Consider the following 24046-nt stretch of genomic DNA (forward strand, 5'->3'; position numbering starts at 1 on the left):
CAGGGCGGTTATAGGCTCAGAGTTGGACTATTGCAACGTCCTCTTTGCAGCCACCACCAAACACATCCAGAAGCTTCAATCCATTCAGAATAATGTTCTAAGAGCTGCCCTTGATATCCCTAAAAGAGATTACATATCTGCAGCTAGAAGAGCAGCCCAATAGCTGCCCATCAAAGAGCGTGTTCTCTTCACAACACTGTCCATCACCCACAAGTGAATCTCCAACAGAGGACCCTTATACCTCTCCCAAAAGATCACAAAAGCCTGCTCTTTCAGACCCACTAGAACCCCCTATGTCCAACATCTCATACAACATAGAGTCAGGCTGTAAGTGGTTTCAACCCAGCACTCCACCTAAGTCAATGCCTAACGTGAGATGCCCAGCTGGAACACTTAATTATATATTTCTATGTCTAAAGTTCTTTTATTTCTGAACGATGTACCCCTATATCACGCCCCTCTCTTTGAATCCCCCCGGTCTCACTGAACCAAGAAGAAGGTTGTTTTGCAAAGTTAAAAGATTTATTTGATGGATTTGAACAGTATATATATATATATATATATATATATATATATATATATATATATATATATATATATATATATATATAATATATATATATATATATATATATCACCTTTATGAATTATGAACAATATCTGGATATCACACTATTAATATTTATACATTGATCAGTGTTGGGTGATAATACAGTCAACAATCTCTTTAATCAATAGGAGTATGGATGAAAAGAATAATGTAGCATAGAATTAAACTGGGTGTGGGTTCAATGAAATGCAATGATATGAGATTAATGCAGCACAGAAATAAAACTTGATATGAATTCAATCAAAGGCAATGTAATCACTCTTTCCCCCTGATACTATTCAATTCCCCCTAATATGCAATATAGAGATGGAAGGAGAGAAAACAGGTTTCAGCAATAAACACTCTTCAATGCAGTTTCAATCCCAATTCCCCCAGCAAGCTGAGAGAAAAACAGGAATGATTTTAAAACAGGTCAAATGCTTTTGAATGTGGCTGGTAATGACTTGGGAAAACACTGAAAAATGACTTTAATTCGCTAAATAGGATTCAGAACTAGTGGGAGCTGCTTTGGATAGGTTCAGGTAAACATTCACACTGATGATTGGATGACCGATAGATAGGAAACTGAATTCAGAGGTTGAATGCAAAGAATAGCCATTTTATAATGGATGAAATTGAGCCAACTGCAGATTCGCAGCAACTTTTTCCGTGTGCGGGAAACGCGATTGTGGCAAAACTATAAGGAGTTCAAATGCGGTTTTGGATTTGTTTGAAAGCTGAGGATGTTAGCTTCAATATGACACTTAAGTGTACAGTTCAGAAGTTACAGAGGTTTTAGTAAAGGTCGATTTTTCACAAAAAGAGTCAAGATTTCAAATGGGAGATGCGCTTTTGAAGATTTACAAACAAGGATTGGCTTTACACTAAGAGGCTATGAAGATGCGAGATACCAACGGTACAGCCACCAGTCCAGAGGCACCTCTGCCTGATCTTTGCCCGCTGCGACACTTGCCTTTCTTCAGCAAAATATATTAGCGCAAAGATGATTATCACTACAATTATTGATGAGGCTGAAAGAAAGGGCCTCATTGCGAGTTTGGCAGAATGCCACCCAACAGAATTACTGTTACCGCCACTTGGTACAGCGGATTTACTGCCAGATTACAAGTGTCTGTGGCGGTGTTGGTCCCCATTAATTTGGAGTGTATACGGCTCCATGGGGGATTTCTGCAGAATAACCATTGCCAGAATTACCACTGTGATAATGTGCTGAGTTTTGGGTGGAAAGTGGTAGGCTTTACCGCCAGCATTCTGCTGGAGGTAAATCACCCACTCCAGGGCCAAACTCGTGGTATGGCGGAGAGAGAAAAGTGGAAGTAATTCCATTAACGCCACTTTTTTCCCCACACCACAATACTCATAATGAGCCTTTGACTTCACAGGAAGTGACATCTCTGATATAAACAAAATTGGCAGTTTCTTTCAGATTGATAAATAACAAAATATGACTTAAACAGACAAAACATTAATTTATTTACCAACTGCATATTAACTAGAGTGCTGCTGTAATGTACTGGAGGGCCGCATTTTATGTTAGTGGCACATACAGCTGTGGCCAGTGGCGCTGGCTTCATATCGCTGTACTACATCATATAGGCATTAGGTGCCATCTTATGCCAACTTAAGTCTCACACATTCCACATATAATCGCATTGCCAAGTGTGGTAAGTCAGAAGGCGGAGACAGACTCTGATTACACATTTCACTGTAATGCTTATTAAAGAATATGGACAAAGCCTATCTTTCCCTGTCCTACAAGGCATCCCTACCTAACAAAACCAGCTAAGGTGCTCGCCAATCATCAGTGAATGTCGATGACTGAAACTGTCCACCATCCAACTCTAGCCTGACTGACCCTACCACTTTTCTTAGCAACTTAAAGCCATGAGAAGGACTGCCTTCTCCAAGTTGGTTGACTGGTTTCTCAGCCACTTTTCAATAAATGATCTACAGGGGGTCATTACGAGGTTGGAGGTAAGGGGAAAACAATGCCAGTAAAGGATTACCGGCATCGTTTACCGCTACAGGCTATTCTGACCAACCAGACCGCTATTAACGGCACCGTAAAGTACGATGCCATAAATAGCGGTCTAGGGTCGCACGTGCGACACACAATGCCGATATTAGCGGCATGCCGTAAACCGGAGCTGATCCCAAGTGATGCGGACATGCAAATAACGACCTTGTGAAGCCCGAAAAGTACCTTACCGGCATGGAGTAAATACCGGCATCGCGGACCACCCGTAAACGGCCATGTGCAGTATTCCCAACTGCCACAGGTGCATGTAATCAACACAGGTGGAGGCAATATAGACTGGGCCAGCACAAAAGGAGCACCCCCCACCCCTTCCGACACCCAGTCACACACCAAAATGATTCCAACACTACTAGCAATGCTGGGGCTGGAGGACATGATTGCAGTGGAACTCCAGCAACAACAACAACTTGCAGCACAGAGGAGATGCAGGAGGAGAAGGAGGGTGAGGCAGGCCCAGCATGCCCCACCAGTGCAGCCAGTGGTACCAGGCAGGCAGCCCCAATCCCTCGCATCAGAGCCAGTCCATTCAACCTAACCCCTCAGCAGATCCACACCTTGTACCGTCTGGACGGGGACACCATTACCACAATTGTGGACATGATACATGACGACATTGTCAGCCTGATTGAAATACGCACCGCCATCCCACCTCTACTGAAGGTAGTGTCTGTGCTCCACTTCCTGGCCACAGGCACCTACCAGCACACAGTGGGGCACATGCATGGCATATCACAACCATTATTCTCGCGTACGCTGAACCAAGTGCTCGATGCCCTCCTGAATCACACAGGTGACCACATTATCCTACCATGGACAGCCCAGGAGATCTCCAACACCAAAGTTGGTTTCCATTCACTGGCCGGCATCCCTGGTTGCATTGGCACCATCGACTGCACCCATGTTGAATTGGTGGTCCCACATGCCATGGAGGCAGTGTACCGCAACCGTAAGTTATACTACTCCATCAACGTGCAAATGGTATGTGACTCAAAGATCATCACACATTGTTGTGCCCTATTTCCTGGATCAACCCATGATTCAATGGTCATGTGGAACTGCATGATACCATGCTACATGGAGCGACACGCAGGGCACAGATCCTGGCTACTCGGTGAGTTGCATGATAGGCTCATGGCAACGCGATGTGGGTAGGCGATTGGAGGGTGAGATGCATACTTCACCTGGCTGAGATGGGGGGGAGATGCATATTTCACCTGGCTGAGTTGGGGGGGGAGAGATGCATACTTCACCTGGCTGAGAGTACCTGAGAGGATGAACCATGCTCATACCTCAAAGCAGGCCAGACTTGACCTGACACCTGACCCCAAAATGCAAGACGTAAGCTGCGCTACCATGAAAATGATGCAGTGCTACAATCATTCCATAGCCATCAACATGTACTCTGCACATAATCAGACCGTAGCCCCCGCAACACAATGCAGCGACAAGCAATTAGTATGGCCAATGCACAGCACCAAATACCATCATCAAAAAGGACAGTTCTCCATTACTGCGTACAAAGGAGTCACATGAGGGCAAAATACATGAACACACCCCTACACCAACACAGAGGACCACCAAAACAGCATGTCAACATCTGTTGTGCAGAGTGAGATCATCATGAGTCTGCCATCAACGGTGACAGGATGAAAGCATACAATTGACTACACAGCACTCAGATCATGGGAACAACCGGAATGGACTACCACAGTGCATGGGCACTCACAAGGAATAGGACACCCCTGCGCCCACTAGACGATGCCACGCACACCTGTCGATCAGATGAATACTCACATTGCAGTAACGTCATGGGGCTGCATTCATGCATGCATATGTGGGTGCCAACAGAAAATAAATGCATGCTATGGTGTCATTGATACAAGTACCATATGATGTGATCACTTACACATGAGCATTCTTGCACACAGCAGGTGAGACAGGCTATCCCTTGAAGAGGTGGCTCCTTACCCCAGTCCGGAAACCCTCAGAACAGGCACGAAGAGGACTACAATCATGCGCATACGCGTACCCGTGTGGTGATTGAGCAGCCATTTGGCCTTTTGAAGGCACGGTTTCGCTGCCTCAGCAGGTCTGGTGGAGCACTCCTGTATGGGCATGAGAAGGTGTGCAAGATCGTCATGGCATGTGTCATGCTACACAATATGTGCATCAGACGGAATGTGCCTCTGCCCCCTGACGCTGAACTGCAACCACCTGACGATGAGGATGAGGAGGGTGGAGATGGGGCTGCACTTCAGGGAGGCAGAGATGCACAGGAGGGACGTGCCATTCGTCAGACTTTGATAAACCAATGTTTCTAGCACACATGGATGGGGAGTGTGACATGGAGGTGGGACTCAGGGCACTGGGTGTGTCAGGGACATTGACACTGTAGACTGTTCACCAATAAAGCACATGTACACAATAAACAATGTCCGCTCATTCTAATTCTGATTTCAAAACAGGTGTATTGAAAAATGTAACATGTTAAGTGCCGAAGCCCACCACCCCACACACCCTCTCCCCCTCCCCCCTCAACTACCCCATACACCCTCTCCCCCCTCAACTACCCCACACACCCTCTCCCCCCTCCCCCCTCAACTACCCCACACACCCTCTCGCCCCTCCCCCTCACCCCTTCAACTTCCCCGCACATGGTGTGCACTTGCATGCACCATTGTTCTTCAGGAGTTTGTATTGCCAGGCTGCACTTACACCCCTTTACCACTGGCAGCATCGGGTGGACCCATGTCTGACTTGCGCAGATTCCGGACAGACCGACGCAGGGGGCTGGTTTGTCTGGAGCTGCTATTTGAGGAGGTTTCTGGTTGTTGAACCACCTGTGTGGGACGCAGGGCCTCCAATGCTGACACCATTTGGGTGAGGACCTGTCTCACAGCCGCCATTTCACTACATATGTCTATGCCTGTAGACTCTATGGCAGATTTGAGGGATGCTGTGCATGCCCTCATTTCCTCCCTTGCATGGCCACATTCCGTTATGTGCTGGTTCAGCAGCCCTGTCAGCTCCTCCTGGCGCTGTTGTATCACCCTGATGCCCTCAGGCCTGTCCCGGATACTGGCGGATGTTGTTGGTGCATGCGGAATGTTTTGGCCCTCATGCATGCTCCCCATGGGGCTGAAGCTCCCTGGCCAGTTCTCCACTGCGGATAGCTCATGGCTGCTGGCATCCTGATTGCTGGGTGGGGAGTGTTAGGATACTGCTGGGGGCCTGTACCAGTAGGTGTTCCGGGTGTCGGTGTGTATATTTTGTCATGAGACACAGCTGTCGTGGCAGCTGTCTCACCAACGGTACTGCTTGCTGTTGAAACTGTGCCTTCAGCCACTGTCTCCAGTGTGGATGTGGCTGGTGGGGGTGCTGTGGTGGTGTCAGCGATGGAGAGTTGTGCTTTTGGATCCCGCGATGTGTTGGGCTTGCCCAGTAGTGCAGGTTGCCCTCTTCCCCTGGATGTTGAGGGACGGTTTGCTGGCGCAATGCCCCTAGACCTGCTGGTGTCGCAGCGTCCTCCCTGGGGTCCTGGTCTTCATTCTCAGAATTTGTGCCTGTGGGGGACCAAGAGAGGGAGTCCATTAGTGATGGGCCTACATGCATCAGGCATGCATTGTGGTAGGTGCATTTCTAGGGAATGGCAGGTGATTGGCATTGGGGTAGTGACATACGGGTTGCTTGCCTTTTGGGTGGGATATGCATAGATGCATCTGGGATGAGACATATATGGGGTGCATCATGCATGGAGACAAGATGGTGCTGTGCACTGCCTGTAGGTAGTCTTGAAGAAATGTGTCTGGTGCTCCCTGCTTCCCATCATTGCACTGTGACTTTAGGGGGGGGGGCATCATCGTGTAGTTCTTTACAGTGTTTCATTTGGGACACCTACCTGCGTCAGCCGATGGATGACGGGGCTCCACGCTCCATATCCCCCACTCCTTCAATTGCCTCCATCCCAATGGTGCTTGCACAGATCTACTCCCAGGGTTGCATCTTTGTGGGGGAGGCCGCACCACCACCTGTTGCCATCCCAGGGTTACGGTTGGCAGTGATGATGTTCCGCACGCGTAAGCGCAGGTCATCCCAGTGCTTCTGGACATCTTTAGTAGTGCGGGGGTGGTGCCAACGTCACTCACTTTCTGAGCCACCTCCGCCCATATCTCCTTCTTCCGCTGCACTGCAGGTCGAGACATGTTGGTGGAGAAGACGACGTTCGCATGTTCTTGCAGCGTCTCGGCCAGCATGTTCAACTCCTCTTGTGAGAAGCGCTCCTTGCACAAGCGCTCTACACTTTTTTGGAGTGCCTTGGGCATTGTGATATGCTGCAGGTAGAGGTAGAGGTTTGGTAGAGGTGTGGTGGTGATATGGGTCCTGGTTACAGAGGGTTGCAATGGATTGTGTTTTTAAAGATGGCCGACGTGCTCTTTCCCGTTCCTGTGCGATGACGCTACTTCCGGTTCCGCTTATTAGTGGTGACCGCTAATTGCGGTCACTGCTAATAGCGGTCACCGCTAATGCCGATGGCTTGGATGGCGGTGGAGATATCTGCGCTTTGCGCAGTGCCAGTAAGGGTGATTTTTCGCCCTTTTATGGCAAGGCGATAAGGTTGTTCCCGGCATGGCGCAAAGATCGTGCCCGCGTACTCGTAATCGCCCTCTAAGAGCAGCCTTGTAGCAACACGGACACAGTATTTTCTCCATGCCGGTAAAGGCCGTAACTTACCTCCAAACTCGTAATGAGGGCATCAGTCTCTAGTGATCACTTTGATCAGTTCTTTCTTCTGAGGTAGATCAACTCAGTCCCAATACATTGGTTAATGCAAACACCTGTTTTTGCAGTGCTTCAATGTAGGAGGAATCCGTCGTGAAGTGATGTATGCAAACAGAAATGAGTGCATGGTTATTTGGCGTGATGGTTTGCATGGAGTATTTGCCCAAATGGCACCACTACCAAATGACACTGCTATGCCATACAGGCCATGATACATTAAATATGCAAAATACAAAACATAAATAAAACTACCTTGCAAACTGGGACAGTGGTGGGATATTTGTTGACTATAACTGCCACATGATTTGACTGTCAAATAATGAATACTAAAAGCAAATTATTAGTGTACCTGACACTTTATCGTAATATCTGACATATTAATTTAACTACCTACAATATGTTTTGAGCACCTGGGCATTTGACAGAAATACCTGGCTCCGGTTGACATTACCTGGCATTTAATGGCAATATCTAGCATATGATGCGAGTTGCTTTCCAAGTGATGCCAATACATTGCAAGTGGTTGAAGGCTCTCGCGTTTCAAGGTAAAAGGCAGAATATGAAGTAGAAATCTGGACATCTGGTTGTAAACCATGAATATGATGTGACTACCAACAATACGATGGCAATACCTGGTGTACAATAATGACCTAGAACTGGCACGGCTGTGGCGCCCTAGAGTATGACACACATGGGCGTTGTGGGCATTGGGTGGGAATGTGATTGTGAGTGGAACTGCTGAAAGCATCTTACACATGATGTGAGTCCCTGGCCAAATCATGGCAAAGCCTGGGAATTGCTCGGAGACCCTGGACATTTGATGGAACTAATAGGCATATGAATTGATTAGTTGTTATATGATATATTGCCCTTTCATTTTATCTGAACACTTGGCCATGTGATGGCAATACATGGAAACAGAGAAAGCAATGTCGCGGTACATGTATTTGCTATGCTAATGCTAGTTTATAGATCCCTTGATGCGACAGTCTTTCCAAAAAGCAAAGCATTATTCTGCCTTTCACCGACCTACTTATTGCCATGCAGTGATCTGCAAATATCACAACATGCATTCAAAGAGGCACTGGTGCTTTCAGATGCAAATGGAGATATCAGATGTCTATGTGCTGGACTTTGTTCCACACATCTCCCATGTTTGTCATTCAAGTGAACAGAGCCGCAAAGAGATGAGGTTTATCGATCAACAGCTGACACTTAAAGTCAGAAAGTCAAAGGTAGCAATCGAGCGAGCTTCTGTTCCTGACAGCCAAGCCAGCGGTTCACATGATAGTATCGGATCGGATTACAAGCCCCACATGTATCAATCTGACGGCGGCTTGTGCGTTACAAAATCAAACCGGAAATCCTGGATGCCAACAGTGCCTGCCATGCCAACACGTGACCAATGTGGCTGCATTTATTTGCATGGCGTGACCTACACCAAACTTTATGATCCTCATAAACATGCTGAGATCCTTAGTGCTCGTATTTTACACTATGTTTCTTTCATGTCTAAGCTGTTTCAATAGATTTATCCAGACCTGAACAGCAATTAACCAACACATGTGGCATTCATTTTATTGAGCTCAGATGGATGAAAGGCTGAGCTTCACCAATCCTACTCTCAAACTGATGAACTGCAAGTTATACTGAGAAATTCAGTGTATGCATTGCCAATCTAAGCTAATTTACCAATTTATAAATACAGGAAACAATCCATGTTACTATTCATTCATTCATTTTCATAATTTGTATGGCGCCTTTCACCATAATTATGGTCCCAACGTGCTAGTGGTTGAACGAACTACGAGGGACCAACGTCCAAAGTATGGGAAAATTGGGAGGTGCTATTATGTGTCTGTGAATTACGACCATTAAAGTTATAAGACGGTGGCAAAGACCCTGCTAGTCACCCATGACAAAGTCCCCTACTTTACAATACAAACACACTTCAATCTACCCCACTCTGCCACGCTCTCCCTAGTTTCCACACCAGCTGAACATCCACACACAACAGGCCTCTCTACAGACATGTTCTCCTAATCTTCAAATACACCAATGACATCAACCCCACCCAATGCCCTTTACATCCCACTTTTCTCGTTTTCAAAGCCTGCACTCTGACAATCTCTTCACCCTGTTGCTCCATTAGCCACCATGCTCACCCTATCGCTGTCCAACGTTCTCCAGCTCATCACCAGAATTACCTTACACCTATAACACTAACATCCACTTAGTCAAATCAGCATTCATCATGAATGACACCCACTCTCGGGCTACACATAACTTCCTGCAGAAGTACGCCTTACCTTCCAGTGCTGCTACGTCTACCACTCATCACTCTCAACTCCGGCACATCAGACTAACCATCATACTTTCTTTATGTCTCAGGTCTATTTACCACGCCAAGTGCAAATACATTTAACACGTGGGGAAGCAGTGACCAATAGCTTATGTTATCTGTGTTGCAGGTTGTCCGCGAAGACAAAACACACACCAAGAAAGCTGTAATTTTCACTAAGGTTTACAAAACTGTAAATATTGTTTGTATTGTTTTTTTTCTTCTAATTCTCTTCTCAGGCAACCCTGGCTAGAATGGAGACTGTCCAGATTATTGGATGGCTTCAATTATCTTCTTACCAAGGGGGTTGTAAATTCACCAAAATTGAAGGCATAGCGTACGTGACATCACATTAAAAAAATTGAGGTGAGGCCCGGGATCAAGGGAAGCACCCGCTCACATGGGCCTGAATATAGGAAGAATGGTCCTGGTCTCGGAGTAGGATGCTGGGTTAACTTCCTTAAGGGAAACAACCAATCACGGGCAGGGAATACAGGAGGCGGGTGGGAAGAGGACTAGGGAGGGGTCGGAGAGGGAAGCCACTTACGGGAGCAGAAAGGCCACAAAAAAATGGAAAGAGACTGACAAAAAAGAAAACATGGAGAGGAGCATGGAGGGGGTGCAGGGGGCACTTACCTCACCTAGACCGCCTGGAACGAGGGACAGGACACACTCACACGGGACTGAAAATCACAAGAACATTCCTGGTCTTGGATTAGGATGCTGGGTTAACTTCCTTAAGGGAAGCAACCAATCACGGACAGAGGAGGCTGGAGGAGGTTCAGGAAGAGGATTGGGGAAGGTTCGGGGGGAGGGGGAGCCAGGTACGGGAACGGAAAGGAAAGGCTGCAAAACATGGAAAGTGGTAGACTAAAAAGAAAAAATGGAGGGGCACACTTACCTCAACTAGACCAGGACAGAGGGAAAGGAACCGCTCACACTGGCCTGAAGATCACAAGAATGATCCTTGTCTCGGAGTAGGAGGCTGGGTTCACTTATATGCAAACTTTCCAAACTCTGAATAACTTTTTATAACGTTAACCAAATCCTGTCTTAATAGCACAACCCTATTAAGTTTGAGTCTCTCAAAGTTGCTTGGGGCTGGCCAGGAAAATGGTGGGAAGAGGCACAAGACAGTGTTCAGAGTTCTAGGGTCTGGAATAGATCCCCTAGAGTTGCAGGTAAGTGAACTCTGTTTCTTGGTCCTCGCCTCTGCTGAGGGGACTCTCGGGAGCAGTATTGAGTTGTTTCAGACTTGGAAGGATGCCCTAAAAGTTGCAGGCAAAGCCATGCTTATGCAGCAGAGGTCCCCAGGTATTGGAGTTTTACAGGCCTATGGGTTGCAGCTCTTCTGGGGAGGGTGTACATTGTAGGTCGCCTCAAGCCTGATTAAGCCCACCACTCTATGGGAGGAAGTCATGTTCTTCAGATCTTCCCTGCCGATTGGAGGGACGAGTTTCGGATAGCAGCTGCAACTCAACAGGCTCTGGAGGTCGTTGGAAGGGCTGGCAACGTCCTTCTTTGTCAATCTCTTTAGAATCTTCTCCTTCCAGTGGTTGACTTTGGGCTTCTGCTCCAGGACCTCTGGATTTATCCAGGACCACTCGCTGAGTCTGCCAATCATGTCCGCTGCACCATTCAATCTTTGAGGTGGCTGTGGAATGAGGATAGCTAGCCTCCCACTCAGAACTAGTTTCAGCCAGGCATACTGCAGGGCAAGACACAGGGGAGTTTTGGTTGACCTCCCCCACTTCCTATCCTGACAAATATCCTACCAGGAACTCTGGGAACCTTTGTGGGTTTTCCTTCTGAAGCCCATCAAAGACAAAGGGACAAAGGGGCCTTCTCCCACCCTGTACGGTAGAAGAAGGGATCAGACAGGTTAAGCCATATTGTTCAGAGCTTTAAAAAGTTGGACCAACATTTTGATTAAATGATGTGTTTTCGGTACCTCATCAGGGCTGCTGATACAGCTTATGATAAAAGTACAGAAAAAGTTGTGCAAAAGATACACTGCCACCAGCCTGACGAAATGGGCATTTCACAGCAAAAAATGGTTGCTGGGGAGGTGAGAAAAGGGATAGACTGTACCCACTCAGCACTAGACATAAGGTGGTGTGTACTTATTGCACAAGAGAAACCCCAGAAAGGATACAATGTATCCCCCTACCCTGGTAACTGAGTCATGGAAAGAAAAGAAACAATGATAGCTTCTGACAACACTGCACTGAGGGTGCTGTGTTTTGCATCAACAAGTAGATGCCTTTGGAGGAAAGCTTAACTCTTAAAAGAAATCCCAAAAAGGAGCCCAAACAGTTACCATCATCAGAGTAAATGGAGGAGTGAGTGTGGAAAAAAGTTCCCACTCACCCAGGAGCATTATTCAAAAAATACAGGTGTCCTGCAAAAACTGCCGGGGAACTCACAAGGAGTGGGCATTTCACACAAAAAGCTAAATCTAACCTAACACTGGGTTCTTTTTCTTTTTTTTACCCCATTCTCTTGAGAAGTTGTTGGCTTGAGCACTTAGAAACCTTCAGGTAGAAATGCCTCTTCCAGTTCAAATAGGAATGGAATAGCATCTTTACTCGCAACGGCAAAACAAAAAAAAAACAGCACATTCCATAGGAATCCATGTGAACACCTTCCACCATGAACGTTCATGGCGAGCAGAATTCATAATTGTTGGGCGTGGAAAGCTAGGTGCAATGTGCAATATTGCCACCTGATCATGCACAAAATCAATATGCCACAGAGAGGACTGTCAAAGTGGATGTCTACATGTGATCGGTCGACTCAGTGCAGTAGACGGGCTTCCTCAAAATGATCCCCATTATTTGGTACATTAACGGCCCAATTCATGGAATATTTGCCCAGTGCAAAGGGAATTTGCACTGCTGAAAAAATGTTTGCACTGCCAACACAAACCCTTATTCATGGAACTGTGCAAAGTGTAATTGTGCAGTGCAAAGTCCGGGCAATAGTCATTTTTGCAGTACAAAATGACTTTGCCCGGAATTTCCACTGCAAAAATACACTTTGCACGGTTCCATGAATCAGGGTTTGTGTCGGCAGTGCAAAGTTACTTTTCATTCGTGCAAATTAACTTTCAACGGGGCATATACTCCATGAATCAGGCCCTATGTGTTTCAGGTGTGACTGCACAAGACTGAGTAAAACATGAACGTTTCCTCCCTTTCACATTTATACCAGAAGTGTTGTGCTCAGCTTCTTCAGAGAACGCTGCTCCATGAGGGAAGTATGCAGTCTGCTGCCTGATGTACGGTGGCGTTTTTGTCATCAGAAGTTGAGTCCGTCACCTTGTACTCAGAGTGACGTTTGATTTTCCAAATGTTTCCTCTATGACGCCCACTGTTTGGATCGTGCACACATGAACGAATCTGAAAGAGATCACAACATTAGAGATATAACTGAATGGATGAGACAGTTGAGCACTGATTATACAAATGGAGCTCTCAGCGATCATATTTTGTGCAATGCTCCCACCATGTGGCTGATGTTAGTATGTCGACAATTTAGTACATACAAGGGTATGCGTTTAGCTGCAATGCACATGGGTCTGATTTAAACACGTGTTTGTAAATCAGGCCGCCAGTGACGGGATCAGAGGCGTTGCTAGGGGAGGGCTGAGGGGGCTATAGCCCCGGGTCTTTTGGTTGTAGCCCCGGATAGAAGCTCAGGGGTTACAACCAAAAAGGCTAGCTAGCCCCCAGTCACGACAGTCCCAAAATTCGCATAGCCCCTGATCTTTTCCAGACCTAGCAACACCCCTGCACGGGATGTTAACCCATTACTTACCCTCAACACAAACACACACGCACACATCTCAATATCGAATTTTCAGCTCGTTGAGTTGGCTAAAATCTTCAATTTGTTCTCCAAATCTCCCTCATGTACCCATCAAATGTGTTTGATAACTGCTGAAACACGCTCAATGCCATGCATTGAAATTCATTTTAATGTTGCCCCGAATGTTCAATGAAACGCCCCAAATATTTTCTCCGAATTGCAATCATCCCAGTTTGCATTTTTTCCGGATTATCCTTGCAATTCGTGTGTGTGTGTGGGTATGTGTGTGTGGATATTTTCAAATACATCTCTGCTTCTCAATGCCAAAAGAGACACCTTGCTGGTGTGCTGCAGCAGGGTTTGCGGGCAGAGGGCAGGGTTCTGTTTTCACTGATTGAAGGAGCATGACAATGATGTTAGCAAATGTGAGAAGGCTACAATGAGAGAAACGTAGAAAAGTAGTCACGCAGCACACCGTTATTAACCTTTCGACTGCCGGACCACCGAGGAGCTCAGGCTGCGAGGAATATAATGACTTCAAATGACTGCACTGTGAATTCTACTGAAGCCTATTCCCGAATGTTTAACACAACCTCCCTGATGATGCCATTAGATCGTCCTAATGTACTCCAAAGCTGCCTGACGTCCTCTAAAAATATGCATGAACTTGAACTACTGTCCTACACATCATCGTAATGTCTTCCAATTGCCCTAATGTTTCCTTGAAATGTCTTTGATTCCTACAAATCACCCTGATGTTGCATGCAGACTTCTCTGCTGTGATTAATTTTACATATCGTGTGCTGCAGTTCAACGCTTATTGTCCAATAATAAAGTCTTACTAGATCCATATAAGGATGGCACGTCAGCATAGAGTTAAATTTGCACCAATCACCAGTGCCTAATTCTGGTGAACGTGGGCAAGTGTAGATTGCCGGAGGGTTCAGATTTTGGTTGCGGCATGCCAGTGGGCCATTACAGTATATTATGGAGATTGTGTTACCTCATTAAATCCAGCATCACTATCCCAGGAAATGTCAAGTTTGCATATTCCTATATCCAAGGCCTGCAGTGGAGCATCACTGCGCTTTATTGTGACTTGGGTCCTGAAAACTGCATATTAATGTTCCACCATAGGATCACAACTGGGTGGTGGGTGCAGTGCACAAAAGTGCAGGTTCTGGTTTCAGGTCTCCATTAGCTCATTACAGTGCATTGTGGGTTTTGCAGGTCTTCTGGAAAAGAAGTAAAAGGAATTCTACGCAGATGTACAGTTTTATTTTTGTTATTTTTTCATGAGCACACCATGTATCACAGATTATTGATGAAGGCTTCTCTTTAGAAATCGCTTTAACTATCCAGTCCTGAACTATGAAGCCATAGAACCTTCTGCTGACCACAAAAATAGATCCCAAGAACCATACCAATTTATCCCAGAATTCCCTTTGCCACACTCAGTAGACATATCCACCATGAGATAAAAGAGAATCTAATCACAGGAACATGTTAGCATGCAGAGGCCAATGCAAGAACTATGTACCAACAACCAGGAAGTCTAAACACATTAGGTCTTTCTGCATGTCAATTTCCTACCTGCAAAAATAGAACGAATTCCCAAAATATTTGCTGTACTGCACATATAGCACTTTACTGCACTAACCCTAAACCTTTGTATTTTGATGTATTATCATGGTACTGATACACCTTAATGAGTAGTAAAACTGTTTTGCACCTACTTTGCTTTTCTCTAAACTTCTGCTATTTGTTACAATGATGTCTTTTAAGTTGTGTTTAAAATTTGTATTGTGTGGCATCTTGTGAAATTTTAGAGGAGCCATATATTGCAATCGACAATTTTTTAATGCCACAAGTGGTTTTTTAGCGAGACTTTTTAAAATAAATTTACTGTATGAAAAATTAGAGGTCCCATGCAGCATTTGTTTCACAACTGCACATTTTCCAGAGACAGGCTGACTTCCATGCACAACAGCGGGAGGGATAGCTATACACTTGTTTGTTTTTCTGCATTCATGGAAGGAGACATATTGAAAAAAATGAAAACTGGGACATCTTCTGCTGGCCCTATATGACTACCATTTGGCATGCTACGTCCTTTTCTTTTTCCTTTTATATCATTATTTTATATTATAGGGCGTCAATAGCTGCCCAACAGCTGCCCTATAGTTAAGGTGAGTCGGATTCCCATAGGAACCTCTTAAAATTCTATTGTTAATAACATTTGATTTGAATAATGGATTTGGCCGGAATCTTCAAAGTGATTAGGCACTTACGTCCCGCTCTCACCCCACCTCCCGACTTCTCAAAGCAAACTGTCACAGTAACAGTATGAGTTGTGGGGGGAAAGGGAGAGGACAGGGGAGGTGAGGAGGCCATCTGGGAATTGGGAGGATCTGGCACAGATGACAGGAAAACTTAGTGAGTGCCTGGGGGGCCAGTAAATCGTTTATGTTTTGGGGTGTTTTTACCAATAAACGTGGTTATAAAGGACTACAAGTAGCCTAGGGTATGTGCAGTTCCATAGCCACGGTTGAGGGTTTGTGTAGTTCTGTAGCTGCGGTTATCGTTGCTTTTTTCTTTGGAAGATAGTTTTACAGACATAGTGATATCATGGGTAAAGAATCACTGGCCATGGCCAACGACACGATAGCCATCCAGGACTCCCATCCATGCAGTAACCAGGACAGACCCTGTTTAGCCTAAGGGAGGAAGGCACCAGCCCGATCAGTACATGTTGCCTAATAAATTACATGAATTTACAAGACAAACATGGCTTGAGGGCACCGGCCCTTTCCTTGCTTTGAAGTTAAGCAGGGTCTATGAGGGAAGTGGCGGGGATGTCACAATTCCAAACATGCTTTTGCTTGGGAGGTCGTCATCTCACTTTTTCCCTTTAACCATATCAAAATTGCTCATGCTTCCTGAATGCCTCCCTCTCCTCCCAGTGAATCAGGCTCCATGGGGATACTGTAGAGGGAGAGGAAGGGAGGTAGGAATCCAGAAGCATCCACAAATTTAAGATGGATAACTATGAGAAAGGGGTTATATTCCACAGTGAAATTCCGAGTGACATAGAAATCTCAAGCTTCGCTTTCATTGTTGATCACATGCTGCCGAGAAACCTTTTTTGGAATATATCCCTGTTGTTGATAGTAACCCAACTGAAGTTCAATTGGCTTGATTTGCATGCCATTGTAAAATGCTTATGTACATCAGGCCCTATATGTTATAATTATAATTGTTCATTTATAACACACTTAATACTAGGAGTGGTTTTTAAACGCGGGATTGGGTCTCGATCTTGTGTTGCCCGGCGTTGTCTTGCTTCCAAGACAAATGCGTTGCCCCTAAGCTATCCTTCCTACTATGTTCTTCATAAATGCTCAAGTAAAGGCATCATTTGGGGTTTGAAAGAACATTCAAATGAACATTTCTACTTGTCATGGATTTTCTAACAATAATAGCAATTTTAATAACGATAAGAAGAAGAATATTAACACTGTTATTTCTAATTCCAAAGGCGAGCGAAGCTAACATTCCTTGCCCGTCTCACCCCATGGTGTGCCTATTTTTGCATTTTTTAAAGAAGTAATCTATTCTTCAGTTGTCTTCTAATAGGTGCCTCATGGGGTGATGCCAAGGAAATATTTTGTGGCACATAACACATGTGTTTTGTATTTATTCATATTCAAGGTCAGAATGTATGGCACTAACATATCACGTCCATTCCAAAGTAGAGCGATTGGAGGCCTCCTGATAAGTGGAGCAGCATCCTTTAAATCATTATAATCTGATTCTGCAGTTATGGTGCCAGTAGGATTGTGTTCATAGATACTTTTTCGGTTGAGTGTTTTATTTTTAATTGTTTATGGATTGTGACTGTCACAGTGATTAGACGTGAAAATAGTTCTGTAGTTGGGTTAATGGCATTAGGATCTTGTGCACAATCCAAGATGGGCGAAGGAGTCCCATTGGTAGAGGAGTGCAGCCACTCATGTTTTGTCTGCCATTGATCTTGAGTGATTTCTATAGGGGGGGGCGCATTTTACTTTGATCCCTTTGACTGCGTGTTTGACTCAGTTGAGCTTGTTGTGTGTCTTAATCTTGGAGTGGCTAGAACAGAGTAGTCTAAAGGGTAGGTATTGAAGTGCAAGGGCCAATCGATAACACAGGAATTTGCACAGTTCGATTTGTGCATGCTGTACAGTATTTAAAATGTGATCCTGGAGTTCTCTGCAGGCCCGCTGTGATACCCCTTGGGCCCAATTGATTAATATCATCATGCATTTCTAACCACTTTATAATACAGTGTATTTATATCGAGAAGCATATGTTTCCAGAGTGCCTGGTGATGTATGCGATTTACAGCAATGTAAATGGGATAGCTATATTGTCATCTAGAAATCTAATGCCCTTAGTATACTGACAATAGTGTTCATAATTATATTTCCTGGAATATAATTCTTTGCTTTTGTTTTTATTTTTTTCTCACACAATACACTGCAGGAGTTGAAGCAAGACATTTCCAGTTTTCGATTTGAGGTGTTGGGTCTGCTAAAAGGAAACAAGCTTGGTCTGCAGCCAAAGATCATAGGGGCGTCGTGTTTGCCCGATGAGGAGGAGAAGCCCGAGCGCAGAGGGAAGGGCAAAGGCCTGAAAAACAATCTCAGCCTCTTTGACATCACCACCATGATCCACCCCCGGTCAGCTGCGATAGCTGCAGACAGATCCAACAGCGTGAGCAACGGCTCGGCGCTGGCCGTGCCCGAGGCCGCCAAAGTCAAGAGGAAAAGCAGCTTTGTGAAAGAAATCAAGAACTTTGGTCTCTTCCACAGACGATCGAAATCAAACTATACCGATCAGACCACTAATAAGATATATTCTGTTTCTGAGGAAGTGGCTTCTCAAGAGGAGAAAAGTCCATCCAACAAAAGACCCCAGGTAGAACAAGCTGCCCCAAACTCTGAACAAAGTGGCAAAGACCACCATGAACAATGTGTGCCAGAGAGCGCAGGCAAAACTACCACAGGGGGGCCACATTTGCAGTCATCGGATACAGGGGATACCTTGGAGCAAGAAAAGGAGACCATGCCACCGGAAGTAGTTGTGACAGATGATATCCCGGAAAAGCAAATCAACGTGAACTCTGACCCCGACACAAACACAGAGGCCGTTGTTCCAGAACACTATGTGACAACGAGATTGTGATACTTAAGGCCGGAAAGCTTTGGGAGGAATTTACAAAATCTATATTTTGCATAGTGCATTTTTGGGAATGTTTCAAAATTATATTAGCAAATGCCAATTGACACTTTATATCATTTAACTACAAAGTCACTTAGCCCTGGTGTATTATACTTAGATGGGTGACAGGCGACATAGGGTCACTCTGTTTTGTAGCCTGCATTAGCTCTCACATGTTTTTTAAATAAACTGAAGCATCTTGTATTCTTGTATCATTGGTATAGTCCACAAAAACTGTTGCCTCCTTTTTCTATTAAAGCAAATGCAATCTGTTGCTCCGTTATTGTCTTGTAATTTGAAGAAAGGTTTATTGCTATGCAAAAAAAACAAACAGCATATCTAATATGAGTGATATTAATTTGTCTGTTTTCTCTTGCCACAAGTCAATCAACGTCCACAAAATGGACGCTGCACATGACTTATTGTTATGCCGATATTTTGAAAGACTATAAAATGCAAGTTTATTAAAGTTTTCGTATGAACTCATTACATTGATGCACATCTTTAAATATATAGGTTAAGCTGTATGCTCTCAGCTGCCCAGTAAACATGGGTAGAGACTCTTAATCGATACTGAGTGCATGGCGTAAAAAAAGAAAACAGCAGTTCAATCTACTATTTAGTAACAGGATAAGAACCACACTTTGTCCAAATAGAACTGAAAATTAAGCTAACAAGTGACGCTAAAAAAATCTATTATCTACCAATAAGAAATATGGAGAAAGTGCCTGCATTAATTGCTGTCGATGGGTTGTTTTGGGCTGTATGCAGATCTCATCAAGTCCCTTTCTAGGAGCAAGTCTGATAACATATGATAACTTCACTTAATATGTTATTAAATATTTGAGAAATCTGAATCTTACAAACAGTAATTTTCTTTACATTTCACATGCAATGTTTAAAAGCAGCTAGATTAGAGGAAGTGCAAAGCAATCCAATAAGGCCAATTTTCTCTAATGTCAAGTCATTGTTGATGTGTGATCTTACTTGGAAGATTGAGGTGAAGGGATTAGTCTAAAGGAAAGGACCAAGAATTGCTATCTTCTATCACAGTGAGAACACTATAGTAGAAGCCTCCAACAAGAGCAAAACCCTCTTCAAGGCCATCAAGCATGGCATCAGCCCCTTACCATCTGTAGACACATTTAACAAAATTAACAATTTCTTCACAGAAAAGCTGAAAAAGGTTCAAAGGCACTTTAATGACTCACAATCCACAGCTGACATTCCCACCTTCCTGCCATATCACACCCCAAGAGAGATGGAATTCAAAACTATGTCTTAGTGCAGGCATGCTAAAATACTGAGGTAGCAGCTAACTGTAGTAAGTTCAGTGGTAATGATTATTTCATAGCTATACATGCATCATTATAACTGTCTTTTCTTAGTCTCCCTGTGACCAAATGTCATCTGAAGTGGGTGTAAAAGGCTGGATCTTTATTAATGTATAATTAAAAGAATGCAAGTAATTCTGTTTCTAAAAGGGAGGTATGCTAATCAGATTCCCGCCTTTCATAAAATCTCCATGTTGATCCATAGTGATTCGATATACTTTTGCTGCAGAGATCTGTTGACATCTGAAACCCCTGACCTCCAATGGCACAGAGCATGTTCAAAGGTCACATGTGCATTCCTGCCAGCTGATGAATTTTAATTTCTGCACCTTTGAACTAAAATGTAATATTTGTTACTCAAGGTATGTTTGCATGCACCACTTCAGTGAACTATGGCTGCAGTCAAAGCTACCCACCTGCAAGTATTAGAAGGCATTGATGACCTGTGGCAACAATTCTGTCTAACTAGACACATAATGCATCCTCAGGATTAAACACAGCGCACAACACCTCTGCAATCATTATGCAGCAATGACCTATGTAATACTTTTTTCTTGCTAATGCACATAATCCTCTACACTCTGTACCCATCCACATGCCTTACCTCATGGGTAGTATTATGGAGCCCGGCAGGCCCTGCTAAATCCTTATCTTGGCCAAATGCACACATGCATTCTAGCCTTCACACAATTTACCATACCTTGGATTATTGTCCCCCGAGGGCATTCCCACAACAAGCGAATTGAGGCATTATTAATAGCATAAAGGCATATCCAAATGACTACTACTGCTACTACTAATAATAATTATGGGTCTGGTGGCAGGGTAATCGCTCAGAATAATCCATACTTGCTTGTGGTATGGTGTCAAGAGCACATACATTAATACCACCCTATTCAATGTGTCAGCCCTGTGAGCCCAGGTCACAGATGTTAAGGCAATATATATTCATGGCTAACCTGGCTTTCTCCACTGCTCTAAGTGCATCAATAGCCAGGATGCAGCCTTCCTTTTGTTCCTCAGTAGGAAAAGTAAAATCTCCCATTTGGACAAAAAAGCTCTCACCAAGAGAACTCCTGAAAACCCTAATTCAAATGGGAACTCACGTAGCAACAGCCAGCTTCACATAAGGGAGTTGCACACCAAAGAGCCTTGGAAGTCAGCAGGCATATGAAAGGGGCAGAGCTACAGTAAATAAAGAGTGAAGGTGGCCTGAGAATAGGGTTCAACACCTTTGTTTTCTGTCAGAGCTCTTCTTCTTCCTGCCCCTCCTTTTCCTGCAGGACAAGGCACTCTGGGTGTGATGTCAGAAGTCAAGGGTAACTTCAGCAGCATGGATAGGACCGCTTACACCAGGCTTACTTCTGTCCAGTCCCTTATGACATTGTGCCTTTATAAGGAAACGTCTCCCACTTCTTCCTTGAATCAACTTGGCACACCAGAAGAAGACGAATAATGTACTTTTGGACCTCTGATGGGAGTGCAGTCCATTCAAAAGTCTTTTGACATAGAGGTACTAGCAGAAGGCATCCAAAGAAGAGGAGTGTTATGTCCCCTAACAATCCCCAGGAAACATTGGGGGTGTACTTCTGTGAACCAAGGCCTGCCACTCTGCCAGCTGCATTGGAACTAGGCTCATTACTACATGAATCTCAGCTGCCTGATACCGAACTCTTCAAATATGGAAGTCATCTTTCTCCTGGCTTCTAAGGCATCACTCCTCTCCCTTCTCCTATTTCCTTTTCACCTGGCCGTTTTGCTGCCTCTCCCAGGACTTTAAACCTTGGGTTCCTCTATGATATTGATAATTTACTGCAACAATTGCTCCCTGACCCTTCTTTTGCCGTTCGTATTACCCTTCTCTGTGTTCAGAATATGTGCCCATTTCTTACTTACCAAACAACAAAAACTCTAAACTCCACCCTTGTGCTCAGTAAACTTGACTAATGTTGATGCCTGCTCCTTGGCCTTCCTCTCCGCTCCTTCCTCCCTCTAGAAAAAGTCCTGATGTTCACTACCCACACGCTCCTCAACGTAACAAGATACTCTCCAACTTCCACCTACCAACACAATGCTGGTAGTCTGTCCACAAACCACTTCTCGGTTTTCAATGTTATTCGCATATTCTGCAAAGCTATCCATGGTCTTCCTCCTCAGTACCTGACTGACTGTGTATCCGTCTACTCAATATCTTCTTCCCCCCACTACTCCTTTCCACTCAAGCTCACTGCCACTGCATCCCTGTGCCTCCTCTCTCTCCTCCAGCTTCTCCCTACTCACCCAAATCCTTTGAAACTCGCAGCACACCACAATCAAAGCAAGCCTGACTGCAGTTTTCCAAAGTTTGGCTTTAGCTGACTTACTTAACAAGGAAAGGGCCATCTCTATCCTATCTGACACGTCGCACCCTACAGTGGTGTGTTATAATGTAGTTCTGTATATGTGTTCAGTTCTACACTTTGGTTTGAAGCACTTGCCCCTTTATGTAAATGTTACCATTGTTAGTCAGCAATGTCTTATTTGTTTTGTTTTATTTTGTTCTGTCCCTGATCTATGCCAACTTTGTTCACGCCCTCGTAAACTTGCCCACCACTTCCTCTCAACGTTCTGCTTTTACACAGGAACCATTCCGGGGAATGCCTCTTCCATATGCAAATGTGTTATTTTAAGCCAATTCTAATCGAAATTGGCATCCCTGTTCTTCAAGTAAGTATCAATCCAAATGCTTATACAAATACATTTCCAATTCAGACTACAGAACTGTCAACCAATACTGCGTGCCCTCCCACCTGAGTAATTTAACTGCATACCACATGGGATTTCGAGCTGCACCAGTGTCCAGACTGAATGCTGTCATAAGTGATGGGCCCACCTGATCACAGTACTGAAGAAATGTGGTGGTATCAATCTCACTATCAAAGAACTGTCGTGGTTAACAGTCCAAGTCGTCATTATCTTCAAGATGGCATGCTTCACCTACAAATAACTGATGTCTTAGACAACATCAGGCCTGTTCAAGACGTTAATTACATGAGAATGACGTCACATGACCAGGAGCCAACATTTCTACAGAATGGCGTTAAAGAAGAGCAAGACGAAGAAGACACAAATGAATCAATCTCCTGCTATGCACTTACTCCCTGGAACAACAGCCAATAAACATCGGGATGGCTCCCTCCTCCTACACCTCAGCAAGGAAAACAAGACTTGTCTCTTTAAGAAATACTACACCAATTGATAAACCATGCATCCACCCTCCCACTCCCTCTTGCATTGTGTGTCCCATCTTCTACTTTTGCAGCTCTTTACTGCTATATAGCTTAATGTACATGGTGTAAATCCCCTACTTATATATGAGCATGCATACTTATGTTCAAACGGGCAAGGACCATAATTGAGTTGGCTCTCACTTTTCATTACTTTTTCAGAAATTCAATATGAGAAGAAATGCTGCTCGAAGTCTTGTTTAAAGTATTACATTCAAGCATATGTGCTGGGTCACAAAATTCTTCAATGCATTTAGTGCCCTGCAATTTCATGACTGTGAAGCAGGGTCACATCTCTGAAGAGGCAGAACTAAAAGTGAACACTGATGCTTCTCTGCCCCCTCAAACCGGATAATTAATACCATATTCATGCATGTATTTATGCACTTATTTATTGGTAGCTGACCACTCATACCAATTGATCTCTGCCAGTCACTTAACAGCTGCTTGCAACTTACTCCCTAGCACTTCCCTCCATGATAATCCTAGCATGTACCCCTCCTACCCCATCCCTACTCTCTCACTGCACTGGCACGTTCTGAATGCTCACAATGCCTGGAACGAACGCCACTCTCTTTCATTGTTATATTTGCCTTTCATTCCCAT

The 24046-nt window shown here is 44.5% G+C and overlaps 1 protein-coding gene across 4 annotated transcripts in view; it reads left to right on the forward strand.

Annotated features, from left to right (window-relative positions):
* Positions 1–19114, forward strand: part of TRPC4 (transient receptor potential cation channel subfamily C member 4) — a 1757650-nt gene extending 1738536 nt beyond the window's left edge. For all 4 annotated transcript variants that reach the window (XM_069639399.1, XM_069639401.1, XM_069639400.1 and 1 more), the window contains exon 12: positions 18103–19114. In XM_069639399.1, coding sequence (XP_069495500.1) covers positions 18103–18804 — 702 coding nt within the window. In that variant the 3' untranslated portion in view covers positions 18805–19114. The remainder of the gene's footprint in view (positions 1–18102) is intronic.
* Positions 19115–24046: the final 4932 nt, after the last annotated feature.

This window comes from Ambystoma mexicanum, chromosome 7q (genome assembly GCF_040938575.1).
Source record: "Ambystoma mexicanum isolate Mex_15411 chromosome 7q, UKY_AmexF1_1, whole genome shotgun sequence".
In the NCBI taxonomy this organism is placed as follows: domain Eukaryota; kingdom Metazoa; phylum Chordata; class Amphibia; order Caudata; family Ambystomatidae; genus Ambystoma; species Ambystoma mexicanum.